Here is a 13,710-nt window from a genome sequence, read left to right as displayed (position 1 = left end):
TGAATTTCAAAAATAATTGTACTACATGCTTAAGGTTATATATTCTCGAAATATTATTTTAATGAAACAATAGCGAATTTGTGTGAGAAAGCCGCAAAAATGAAAAAAAAAAAATATACAGCACCGTTAATTGTTCATAGGTCAGAGAATAGGGTATAGTAAAATAGTCAAATAAGGATAATTAAAGAAACGCTTAGAATTACCAAGATTATGGGAATCTTAAATATGGTATAGACGGTTACATAATAATATTAAATTACAATTGTAACCTTTTACTAATTCATAGGTGCCGAAAATTGGGATTAATGTGAGACGTCGGATTGGACTAGATCAGCGACCCATATTACTTCTCAAATCTCACAATATATAGACTTCTCAATAGATCTCTTCCCTATATATATATATATATATATATATATATATATATATATATACATATAATATTTATATTCTTAATTTTCAATAAAATTAATTTTAAATTAAGTTTGAATTGAGACATGCACGTATATGTAAATTATAAACGGGTCTGCTCATTGATTTACATGTTTGCATAATAAGGCACAAATTCTATAAACTGATTACTTTAAAACAAAATCTTATTTTATGTCTATCAAAATAATTAAAATTTTATTTTTATTTTTTATAAAATAAATCCATACATTTTATTTATATAGGGAAGAAAAAATATATTCTTCATTTCTGCAAACTTTATTTGTTTCTGTTCGTCCATTACTACAATAATAATAATAATAATAATAATAATAATAATAATAATAATAATAATAATAATAATAATAATAATAATAATAATATATTTAATTTAATTTAATTTGAAAAAATAAATTGGTTTGATTAAGTAAATTATTTCTTCAATTTAATTTGATTATAAAATAATATATTTTGTATAAAATTTTAAAAATAAAATTTGGATTCAACATAGATTTTTTTATGTAAATCTATCAATTAAATTACTAAATAAATTAATACAATTTGAATCTCGTGTCAACTTTCTTAAGCTACACACGAGTCAATTTTATTCTTTCAATTTTCAGACGGAATGATGCTCGAAACTCAAGATTTGAAGATAATTAATGTTCACGAGTCCATTTTATTCTTTCAAATTTCAAACGAAATGATGCTCGAAACTCAATTATGATATTTCAAGCTCCGCATGAAATAATGCACAAAAAATTGTCAAGATTTTTCAAGCTGCATACAAGATGATGTTTAGAAGTTAGTTATGATCTTACAAGCTAAAGATGATAATGATCTTTAAAGCTACACACAAGATAATTCTTGTAACTTAATTGTGGTCATTCAAAGTCTAAATGAGATGATACTTACAAGTTAAATTTGTTTTTTTAAACTCCAAACGAGATGATTCTTGGAACCCAATTATAATATTTAGAACTAATAATGCATAAAAGTTTGTCAAGATTTTTTCAAGTTCCATACAAAATGATGTTTACAAGTTAGTTATGATGTTAGAAGCTCCAAATCATACAATCTCACAAGTCAACTTTCATTTTTAAAGCTTCAGATAGTGATGTTAAAAAAACTTGACGCATAAAAGTTCATTTTTTGTATTTTAAGGTCTAGACGAGATGATACTCAAAAGTCTGATGTTCAAACGTTAGTTGTCGTCTTCCGAAATTTAGATTATGATATGATCCTACAAGGTTCAGACGAGATGATGCTCAGATGAAATAAAATTTTCAATATTGATACATTTTTCAAAATATTATTAAATAAAAATCTACATAAAAAGAATATTTATTATTCTAACAAAATGTTAACATTTAATTGAGGAATATGATTCAAATTAATATAATTTCAACTATATTACCTTAAATTAAATAAATTTAAAAATAATTTATATAATAAGTTAAAATAATTTACCATCGAAATTTCGACGGGTAATACACTAGTATATATATATATATATATATATATATATATATATATATATATATATATATATATATATATATATATATATAGGGGAAGGCTAAAATAAGAACGCTTATTAAAATATAAATTAAGAACCATTTTCAGCCCTTAGATCATCAAGATCTACGGTTGATTCATCACCTTGTTGGATATATTCATGGTCATGAGTTCGAATCCCAAAGGTAGCAAAAAATTATTTTTTCGATATTCATACCTTTATACAATTTATTCATGCGTGTTATACATAAAATTCATGCATTTTTGCTGGTTCGTAATTCTTAAAATAAGGGTGGTTTATTGAATAACTGCCCCCTATATATATATATATATATATATATATATATAATATATATATAGGGGAGGGCTACGGTAAAAACACTTCTTAAAATATAAATATAAACATTTTTGAATGTACGAATTTTATCCAACAAGGTTACGAATTCATCAAACATAGTTACGAATTATGAAAAATAATTTTTTGCTACCTTTGGGATTCGAACCCTGGACCACGAATTCATCCAACAGGGTTACGAATCAACCGTAGATCTTGATGATCTAAGGGCTGAAAATCATTTATATTTTATACACTTAAGAGTGTTTTTATTCTAGCCCTCCCATATATATATATATATATATATATATATATATATATAGGGTAGGGTTCAACAAAGAATACACTTATGTATAGAGAATAAAGAATAGATCTTAGCCATAGAAAACACTAGATCTAGCGGTTCCTATTTATTTCGGCAGGCTGATTTTTATAAAATTAATGACTGATTTAAAACTATAAAATACGCCTAGTATGATTGCAATGAATAATGTCGTCCATAGGCGTTGGTCGGATGATTTGGATAATGATCCTGACTTTCCTTTTTGAGTTGTTCTCCTTCGCTTTTTAAGTTTTGTGCCCTTAGTCTGCATCTTGTGCTTTCAAGGGATGTTTTTTCTTTTTCACTTTATAATAAACCTCAATTTAATAAAAAAAAATTAAAACTATAAAATACTGATTTTAATTAAAAAAAAGGGGCGAAATAGTAAATTGAACACAGTAAAAAAACGGAAATCGCGATAATTACTCAACATTTACTTTCACCTACCTTCTTGACAACCACCGCATACCAAACCCACTAGATCTAGGGTTTTTTCCGGTGAATCGGCGACTCCTGCAATTCTTCGGCTATTTCGAGTTCGATTTTGACTTGTAAGAGAAGATTTCGAACAAATAATTAAAAGGTGAGTTGGTTTCATTGGTTTTGTTCGTTTTTTCATCGATTGTTCTTTAATTTTGTTTTTCTTCGAACTTTCTATAGTGTTTTTTGATTTTGTTCGTATTAGTTTGGAAATTTTCGATCTGGAAATGTTGGTTCTTTTAGGGATTCCGATATTTTTTTTGTTCGAATTTTCAATATAGTTTAGATTTATGGATTTCAGTAGCACATTCTTTCGACAAGATATTGGGTGTGTGATGTTGAAATGTCTTTTGGGTGTTCAAATATACATGGCGTCGACAATAAATTAATATGGTCCCATGTTAATTTTAGAATTCTTTGTCGTCTTTCGAACTTTCGGATCTACGAAATTACCTAAAACAGTTAATGGTCCCCCCCCATAATTTTCAGAATTCTTTGCTCATTTTACTTTGGTTTAATTGTCAGATTAGTGTGTACGGTTGTCGTCTTCTTGTCTTTACTTTGTTTCTCACTTATGATGTAACTCTGTAGGTATTCTGTATGGGTTCGGCAAAAGGCAAAGAAAAGGCTTTAGATGGTATGGATTAGGTTTCGAATATAGTTTTATTTATATTGTTGCTAATTGTCAATTGTATAATGGATTATATTTCCTTTGTACAGATGGTACAAAGGCTCAAACAGGCAAGAAAAGGCAGAAAGGTATGCTCATATTCTGTTCTTTCTCTTTGTTTTATGTGATACATTTAGTGTTAATATTTTTTATTTAATCAATACAATATAATGTATAGGCGAAGGATCGTCATCTACTCGTGCATCAAAGAAGAAAAAAACCGGCAAATCATCGGGATTGAAAAATGTGGAAGGTATATAATATATTATGTTCCAAATCTTGTTTTTCTTTGTAGTTTATGCGTATATTGAAATGAGTTTTTACTTTTTACCTGTTAGTTCTTTTTAGTTTATGTAGCTGTTCAAATGAGTTTTGATGCATGTTCAAAAGAGAAATAAATATTTGTAATGGTGGCTTTATTTTTTACAAATAAGTTCTTTTTATATTATGCATTTGTTGCAATGAGTTTTTACTTTTTAAAGTTAGTTCTTTTTAGTTTATTTATCTGTTCAAATGACTTTTGGTTTGGTACAAGTTAGTTCTTTTTTAGTTTATTTATCTGTTCAAATTAGTTTTGATGCATGTTCGAAAGGGAGATATAAATTTATAATGGGGGCTTTACTTCTTACTGAGTAGTTATTTTTAGTTTATGTATCTGTTCAATTGATTTATGAATCCTGTTCGAATTCTATTCACACTTATTACAAATAAATTTTCATTTAATATTTGTTGTTGTGTTCTTTAAACTAATTAGTTTGTTCATTATGTTTACAGATCAGTCCATGTCAAATGAATCAAAGAGAAAGAGGGGCAAAAAAAAGGTTTTTGCAAATCCAGAGAATGTCAAATGTAGAAGACGCGTTCTGCAGAGCAAGAATGGTGTTCAGCCGAAGGAGAAAGCAGACCACCCGCAGCTGAAGACTCGTACAACAACTAGAGCCTTCTTCAAAAAATTGGCTGAATTGAACGATGCACAGAAGGCTGCCGTCCGGGATATTGGTTTCGGACAGATATTGGGGTTTAATGTGAATAGGGTGCCATCCAAAATGGCATATTGGGTGCTGGACAGATTCAACAATAGGAATTGCACACTTGAGATTGACAATTTGACCAAGGTTCAAATTGAGAAAGATGATGTCTACAGGGTGTACGGATTTCCCAAGGGAAAAAAGATCATTAAGGAATTTGAGCGCACGGCAGTAAATGAGCTCTTTATAGAGTGGATGTCATTCTTCGGCGTTGTGAACAGAGATAAAATCAAAATAAAGGCAGTGTTACTTCATATGATTGACTGTGCAGATGGCGGGACATGGTTTAAGCGTCATTTCGTCATCGCTTTGTGTTTCTCGTTGATGGAGAGTTGCACTAATGGGACAGTACACCCGTACGTATTTACAGCTCTGGCGAACATGAATGAAGTCAAGTCATGGAATTGGGGAGAGTATCTATTGCGTTTTTTGATAGATCACAAGAGATCATGGATGGCGGACAAGACAAAAGTATTTGGTGGGCCGACATTGTTCTTAGTTGTAAGTATTCAATTCATTAAAAATAACTTATGATATATATTCTTTTAATTGACTTGTTCCATTTTCGGCACAGCTTTTCTACGTGGATAGGGTTCGGATCGGTAGGGAAACTGTGCCTAGAAGTTTCCCTATTTTCGTGAACTGGGATGGAAAAACTTTGAAGGAACGTCAGGAAAAAGAGCTCGACGATGATTTCTTTGGAGGTGGTTCTGTTGCACCACCAATAGAACTGCCAGATGAATACAAAGAAGAAGAACCATTTGTGTCACGACCGGACTTAATTAAGGATAATTAAACCGGAAAGCATGACTAAGGGAGGGAGATAAGAAGCGGGAGTAGAAAAGGGAAATAAATAAATAGAGAAGGATCGTACTTTTCATTAATAACGAAGGAAAACATCTAATATATATAACGAAGGTTTAGTTGCAATGATTCGATTGAACTAGTAAGTTCGGATATTTCCGACTTAGCCAAAATAACATAAGACTTCTTTGAGTACGGAGCGGAAGTAATAAGGTTTCTGATTACATGTATGAAGACATGTACCCAAGAGTTTTTCAAAATATATATATATATATAATGTCAAGACAAAAGAAGTTCCTGCTCGTTACTTCATCACCATCGGCTACAGCTCAACCTGCACATTTAAAAATACATGCAGGGCTGAGTACAAAAGTACTCAGTGGGCACATATGCCTACTATGAAATATAACATGCTTCGTAAAATTGTAAATTGTCATGCCATCATAAACAGTACAGCAAGGGAGTTTTTCGCTAAAGGCCCAAGCTTACTAAATTCATTTGTGATTCTTAAAGTTCGTCTGCAGACTAAGTTCTCTTGTAATCTATCATATCTGGAACTTTGTGCCGGAGAGGTGGCCACCTCTCACGGTCACTTGACCGGCCAACCCGCTAGATGACTCACGGTCACTGGTGTACACTAGTCCTGGCAGGATAGCTATCAACTGCTCAAGACCCGAATTCGATTACATGATAAAAGTAACATCAGATAGATATCATACTGAAATTGAAACATTTTATGGCAAGACAATATTTGAAATAACTTCAATTAATTTAGTCATGAAATAACTTGCTTGAACGTAACATTTAAACTCATTTGATATATATAAAAGTAATGCCCACCTGATAGTGATTTTCTGTGATACAAAAGCTCCTCAACAGATTATCAATCTCGTCCTTGACCTTTATTACGAGAATATATGTACATATATAAGATATTTGCTCGAATAAAAATCCTCAAATGAGAATGTGTATTTAACTATGCATGATCCTTATGCATGAATTATTATTCTGAAATAATAATCAGGGAATTTCTATTGTTAATCCAAGCTATCGGATTTAAACAAAAGCTAAGTCTCGTCTCATGAAGCCGGATAATTAATAAAAATTAATCCGTTCTCTTAGGGTGTTATAATCCGTCAATTAAATAAACCCCATTCCTCGTAGTCAATAGAAAATAAATAAATACTTCAACTTATTCGCTTTATAACCTCATAATTAATCGGGCTTAATAAATAGGAACAAGTAATGTTATAAGATTAAATAATTAAAAGGCTCAACATAAGGCAGCCTAATAATTAATTAAGTAGAAGTGGGCTTGAATAATTAACATGAGAGGCCCAATTGAAATAATTCATCAACTCAAGTAATTAAATAAATCTTGGCCCAAATAAATAAATAATTTGATTAGCTGGGCTCAATTAAATAAATCAAACGAGGCCCAACGAAGATAATATAACAGCCCAAATAAAATAGATGGCCTTCAATTTAAATAAATTCGGCCCAATGAAATAATGTAATAAAAGCCCATCTGAGTAAAATAAATAAATTCAGAGGCCCAATCAGTAATTAAAATCGGCCCATATAAATAAATTCAGAAGCCCAATTCATAATTTAAAATCGGCCCAAAATTAATAAATAATCCAGCCCAACTCAAGCCCACTGAAAATAAATAACAAAGCCCAATAAAATAATAACTAGAAGGCCCAAATCAATTAAATAACAAGCCCATTAAGCAAAGCCCAATTTTCATAAATAAGGAAAGAAGCCCAAATCCTTCTCCCCCAAACATCTCGGTTCTCTCTCTCTCTCATAATACACTTTCGCCTTTCTCTTTCTGAAGGAGCCGCTGCCCCCTTCTCCTCAAACTCGACGAGCGATCTTCTTTTTCTTCTCCGGCTGAAATCTGACCGGCTTCGCTTCTCCGGTTGTTTAGCCGTTGTCTGCCGACGCGTCGAATCCCGGCGTCATCCTCCTTCTCCCTTTCTCACGCAAAACCCAGCCGAGTCCTACTCTAGAAATCGTCGCCGCCGTCTGGAGCTGCTACTGCTTCGCCTGGAGTCGCAGCCTGGAGTTGCTGCTGCTCGTTCGGTGGTCAGCGGCTCGTTGGAGGAGCGCCGCCGCCGGCCGCTGCTGGTGGTCAGCCTTCTCCCTATCTCTCCCTCTCGATCCGGCCTCAGCCGAAGCGGGTGCCGCCGCCGCTGCCGTCCGTGGAAGACCGGCGAGCGCCTCCTCTTCCTTCCAAGGTCGATCTCTCATCTGATCTCTCTCAATTCAAAACCGGCCGCTCGGCCTCTCTCCTCTCACCGAGATTCTGTTCGGCCACCGACTGCTCCGGCCGGCGTCGTGGCTATTCTGATGCAGGCGAGATGACGAGAGTTCGCCGCCTTCTCCCTCCGTTCCAGCAGTTGGGTTTCAGCAGATGCTTGGGCAGTCGGCCCTTCCCCATCTAAAAGCTAAGTCTAATCTCTCTCTCCAATCCATTTACTAATCTAGTTTCTGTGAGTTCTTGTGATTGTTACTCTGGAGTGTAGTGAAAGTGAAGCATGTAAAATCTTCTGTTGTAAAGTATTTCCCTATTGTACAGCATATCTTGACTATATCGTGTAGATGAACTGTGATTATGCAAAGCATGGATGTGAACTGAATTGAATATTCAAGATAGTAGAATACCTTGAATGTTTTCGAGCTGATGGGTGGCTGTTGAAGTTCGAATAGCTTGTGAAATGACTGAAATGAATTGGTCTTCTGTTAATGCAGGTGAACTTGATGAAAAAAAAAATGAATATTGAGGCCAAGCCTTACCTTGAGATCTTAGCAGAATGAATTGGGACTGCTCTTCGATATTTTTCGGTGAAGTGAAGTGAGATTGAGAGCTGTTTGTTGGCTGGGTTTGATACTAATAGTTCATTGGCGCATACATGAGTGTGGTGGGGGAAAAAAAAAAGTGTAGTGGTGGGGGAGGTAGGAGTAAGTGGAATTGGAAGGAATTGGAGGCTGCTGGTGTGCCACACATTTCATATCTCTATCTTTTCCTCCCTTGTTAGCAGGTAGTGAGTAGGAAATAGGAAGTGAGTGATAATTGCAATAGCTATGTAGTAAGAGTAAAAGTTGTATTGTAACTAGGAACAAATCCTTATGACTTGTATTCTTTATGCATCTGTAATATGAATCGTGTGCTCGTATCTGCTTGATACTGTTTATTTACATAAATCTCGTATTTCGACATGTGATTTCTCGCTAAAATCGATAGGTTATAAAATGAATCTAAATTAAATCCGTAGATTTAATTCGTTCGTTGTTCTAATATTTAAATTAAATCCGCAGATTTAATTACTCACTAGTCGGAAATAATCCACGACTTAAGTAATTATATATATATAAAAAATAAAATCTAGTTCCATCTTGCTTAAATAAATAACGTGACTTTGCTAAGTCAGTTATAACTCTGAAATAATATCATTTGCTGCTTAATAATTCTTATCGCGGTTTCTCACATGAAATAAAATAATAACTCTGCTTCAAGTACTATATAACTCAAAGTCATAAGTCGAAATTAATAAAAATCAACACTGAAAGATGCAATAATTAATTATTGCATTACTGATTTTAATAATTTAAAAGAGCGGGTTACTACATACTACCCCTCTTAATAAAAATTTCGTCCCGAAATTTGCATATCTCTGCTAAAACAGCTCGGGGTATTTCTCCTTCATCTTGTCTTCAAGCTCCCACGTGACTTCCTCTTGTCCGTGGTGTCTCCATAAGACTTTCACTGATGTGATTGCCTTATTTCTGAGTTGTTGCACTTTTCTATCCAGAATGGCTCCGGGTCTTTCTTCATAGCTCAAATCTGGGCTAAGAATCATCTATTCTTGGTGGATTACGTGCTTTGGATCGAAAACGTATTTTCTGAGTTGTGACACATGGAAGACATTGTGAACGTTTCCAAGGCTTGGCGGTAACGCCAACCTGTAGGATACTGGATCTATCCTCTCGAGGATTTCATATGGTCCTAAAAATCGGGGCCTAAGCTTTTCCTTGACACCAAACCTAGTTATCCCTTTGGAGGGGGATACTTTTAGGAAGACCTTGTCTCCTATTTTAAACTGTAACTCGGTTCGGCGTGCATCGGCGTAAGATTTCTGTCTATCTTGCGCTTCCTTTGTTCAGCCTCTAATCTGGCGGACTATCTCAATCATCTCACTGACCGCGTCTGGTCCTAAAATTTTCCTTTCACCCACTTCATCCCAATAAAGCGGTGATCTACATTTTTTTCCATACAATGTCTCATATGGTGCCATATCGATGGTCGCCTGGTAACTGTTATTATAGGCAAATTCAATCAACGGCAGCACTGCTTCCCAACTTCCACCCCTGTCTAACACCACTGTTCTCAACATATCTTCGAGGGTCTGAATTGTCCTTTCAGACTGCCCGTCTGTCTGCGGGTGGAAGGCGGTGCTAAAATTCAGTCTCGTCCTAACTCCTTCTGTAAGCTCATCCAAAATCTAGATGTGAACTTCGAGTCTCGTTCTGATGTGATTAACACGGGTACACCGTGTAAGCGTACAATCTCCCTGACATACAACTGGGCTAGCTTATCTGCTCCGTATGTGATTGATATTGGTATAAAATGGCACACTTCGTGAGTCGATTCACTATTACCCAAATTGCAGTGTTTCCTTTATTTGTTCTGGGCAAACTAGTCACGAAATCCATTGCAATGTGTTCCCACTTCCATTCCGGAATTTCTAAAGGTTGCAACTTTCCATATGGCCTTTGGTGTAAAGCCTTCACTTGCTGGCATGCTAGGCATCTCTCTACAAATGATGTTATGTCTCGTTTCATGCTTTCCCACCAAAAACACTTCTTCAAATCTTGGTACATCTTAGTATTGCCTGTGTGGGCAGTATAAGGGGTATCGTGAGCTTCACTCATGATTTTATCTTTAAGCTCCTCGTTAAGGGAAATACATATTCTTTCCTCAAAGAAGATAGCATTATCCGATGCTTCTCGATAACCCTTGAGGTCTCCTTTTCTTATCGCTTCTCGTAGCTTCTCCATTTTCTCGTCCTTTCTTTGTGCTTCTAATATCATTTTCCTCAAGTTGGGTATCGTTGCAACAACGCTTGCTATCGTTCCTGGTGGTTTAACCATTTCTATAGTCATTTTTCCAAACTCCTTGATGAGCTCATTCTTTTGGGTGACGAGACATCCCAACCTAGATTGAGTCTTATGGCTCAATGCATCAGCTACTACATTGGCCTTACCCGGGTGGTAGTTAATACCGCAGTCATAATCCTTTACTAGTTCGAGCCACCTCCTTTGTCTCATGTTAAGGTCCTTTTGCTAGAAAAAATACTTCAGGCTTGTGTGGTCTGTGAATATCGCACACCTAACTCCATATAGGTGATGTCTCCAAATCTTCAGTGCGTGCACCACTGCAGTTAGCTCCAGATCATGAGTCGGGTAATTCAGTTCATGTGGCCTAAGCTGCCGTAACGCGTATGCTATCACTTTTCCTTCTTGCATCATTACACATCCGAGTCCATTCTTGGACGCGTCCGTGTAGATCACATATTCCTTGTCGGCTGTTGGGACTGCTAACACTGGCGCAGTAGTCAACTTCTCTTTAAGTTCTTGAAAATTCTTCTCGCACTCTTCTGTTCAAGAAAACTTTATCCCTTTTCTGAGTAATTGCGTCATTGGTCTTGCGATTTTGGAAAATCCTTCTATGAATCTTCGATAGTAACATGCCAATCCTAAGAAACTTCTTATCTCATTAGGGTTAGTAGGCTATCTCCACTCTCGCACTGCTTGTACTTTTTCAGGGTCCACCTTGATCCCTTCCGATGACACAATATGCCCTAAAAACGTGACTTCGTTGAGCCAAAACTCGTACTTGCTGAATTCGGCATAAAGGCGCTCCGTCCTCAATGTTTCTAGGACAATCCTCAGATGTTCCTCATGGTCCTTCTCGTTCTTCGAGTATATCAAGATGTCATCTATGAATACTAAGACAAATTTGTCTAATTATGGATGGAAAATTCGATTCACGAGGTCAATGAATACGGCTGGTGCGTTGGTTAGCCCGAATGGCACAACTACAAATTCATAGTGGCCATACCTAGTTCGAAACACCGTCTTAGGTACGTTTTCTGGTCGAATCTTCAGCTGGTGATAACCAGACCGCAAATCAATCTTCGAGAACACGCTTGCTCCCTTGAGCTGGTCGAAGAGGTCATCTATCCTTGGCAAAGGATATTTGTTCTTGAGTGTTACTTTGTTTAGTTCTCTATAGTCTATGCACATTCGCAATGTGCCATCCTTTTTCTTCACGAAAAGTACGGGTGCGCCCCAAGGTGATACACTTGGCCTAATGAATCCAAGATCCAAAAGTTCTTGAAGTTGTATCTTGAGTTCTTCCAACTCTTTAGGAGCCATCCGGTACGGTGCCTTTGAAATGGAAGTTGCCCCAGGCTCCAAATCAATGGTAAACTCAATTGGTCTATCCGGTGGCGGCCCTGGCAGAATCTCTGGAAATACATCTGAAAAGTCCCGTACAATTGCTACATCTTCTATGCTCCTTTCGGTTCCTGATTCTCCGTGTAAATACATCAGGTAGGCTGGGTGTCCTTTATTCATCATTCTCGTTGCTTGCAGAGCGGAGATGATCATTTTTCTTCTCCCCATGCTAATTCCGTGGAAATGTGACGACTCCCTTCCTGGTGGTCGAAAAGAAATTTAACTTTCATTGCAAATGATGGTGGCATAGTTCTCAACTAGCCATTCCATTCCTAAAATTATGTATATGTCTCTCATCGGCATAACATATGAGTTGTTCACTCCAACTTGAATAATTTTTTTATGCTCAGCTCCAAATTCAAGCACACATGTGCTATTATTGTTGTTGTTGCTATCGTTGGCGTGGTTACTGCTCTTGGTATGGTTGGGCAAAGCTTGGATTGCTCAAATGCAGAGTCTGAACAGGCGAGTTTAGCCTGAGACCCTCCCTTTGTTACTTATTCGGGTAACGATTTGTATAATGTTCATTCTAGTTGCTATGCAACAACTTTCATTACCAGTCCTGGAGAGTTTCCCATGGTTCTTGTTCCACTTTGGGCAGGGTGGAGTCCCATACTTGTTATCCCCCATCTGTTTTGAGGTGTCATAGCCACGTTGTTGGGACGTCTGCCCCTGCCATGGCCCTTTTTCTTAGCTTGGCCAAGGTTACTATATCCCATTCTCTTTTTCTTTCTCAAAAGTTTTGAGCCCGAGTCTGTGGAGGTGCAGACGTAGGCGCAGTTGCTGGTCTCTCTCCCAATATTGTTGCCTCAATGCCTAACGCTTTGCTAAGCGACTCCACGTAAGACGATCCACCATGGCTTGCCAAAGCCATTCTAATCTCGTGCCTCAGTCCGATACAGAATTCTTTTAACCATCTTTTCATATGTGTCTACTTGCTCTAGCGCATAACTTGACGTATCACAAAACATCATGTCGTATGGAGTAATTTTTGTTCTTCCCTGCTTCGGATTGTAAAATTCCATTTCTTTTCTTTTTGCAATAGCTTTTGGGTGTATACTTGTCATATATTCCAGTCTTAAACTATTCCCACGTTAAATTCCCTAACTGCTCAGGTGTCATTGTCTTCCTCCTTGCTTCCCACCATAAGTCAGTTGAAAGGATACGCGAGACGTTCCTGTGTAAGAAATTGAAGATGCGCTCACTAGCTTCTCAGCCTTCGTAGGATCTCCTATCTTATCGAAGACAAGTGGGTTTTCTCGTAGAAATAATTATTCTATTCTACATTTTTGTTGTGTGGTTAGTGGGGCTTGTTCTGGCCCCGGTACTGGGCCTTTTCCATTATCTCGGGGAATTTTTTTTTTTCTCGGACACCCTCATTTGGTGGCATACTGATGAGTTGACATATAGTCATTAACGCATTATAAAACATACAGATGTATATCATCACTTCTGTAAATTGTTTCTTGATTCTCAAATCTTGATCGGACTCTTTCTCATGCAAGCATATAAGTAACACGTGGCAGAAGTGACTTGCCGCAAAAGACCAAATAGGTTGCTGAATAGACATAGGAAATTACATCAATAAAGACTATTTCAT

At 36.3% G+C, this 13,710-nt stretch overlaps 1 protein-coding gene across 1 annotated transcript; it reads left to right on the top strand.

The window, feature by feature from the left end:
* Positions 1-3,683: 3,683 nt before the first annotated feature.
* Positions 3,684-12,590, top strand: LOC131022894 (uncharacterized). Its single transcript, XM_057952437.1, has 6 exons — positions 3,684-3,720; positions 3,804-3,842; positions 3,932-4,006; positions 4,528-5,282; positions 5,356-5,546; positions 12,461-12,590. Exons 1-6 carry the CDS (start codon positions 3,684-3,686, stop codon positions 12,588-12,590), a joined length of 1,227 nt encoding a protein of 408 aa, XP_057808420.1.
* Positions 12,591-13,710: the final 1,120 nt, after the last annotated feature.

Source organism: Salvia miltiorrhiza, chromosome 4 (assembly GCF_028751815.1).
Source record: "Salvia miltiorrhiza cultivar Shanhuang (shh) chromosome 4, IMPLAD_Smil_shh, whole genome shotgun sequence".
In the NCBI taxonomy this organism is placed as follows: domain Eukaryota; kingdom Viridiplantae; phylum Streptophyta; class Magnoliopsida; order Lamiales; family Lamiaceae; genus Salvia; species Salvia miltiorrhiza.
Note: the sequence above shows the minus strand (reverse complement) of the source record. Positions and strands in the feature narration are given on the sequence as shown.

What these genes read in the sequence shown, in the direction of transcription:
- LOC131022894 (XM_057952437.1), top strand. Translation starts at nt 3,684, where the DNA reads ATGGGTTCGGCAAAAGGCAAAGAAAAGGCTTTAGATG. An exon ending in AGGCAAGAAAAGGCAGAAAG is followed by an intron (nt 3,843 to 3,931) that starts GTATGCTCATAT and finishes TATAATGTATAG; the next exon opens with GCGAAGGATCGTCATCTACT. An exon ending in GGGATTGAAAAATGTGGAAG is followed by an intron (nt 4,007 to 4,527) that starts GTATATAATATA and finishes TTATGTTTACAG; the next exon opens with ATCAGTCCATGTCAAATGAA.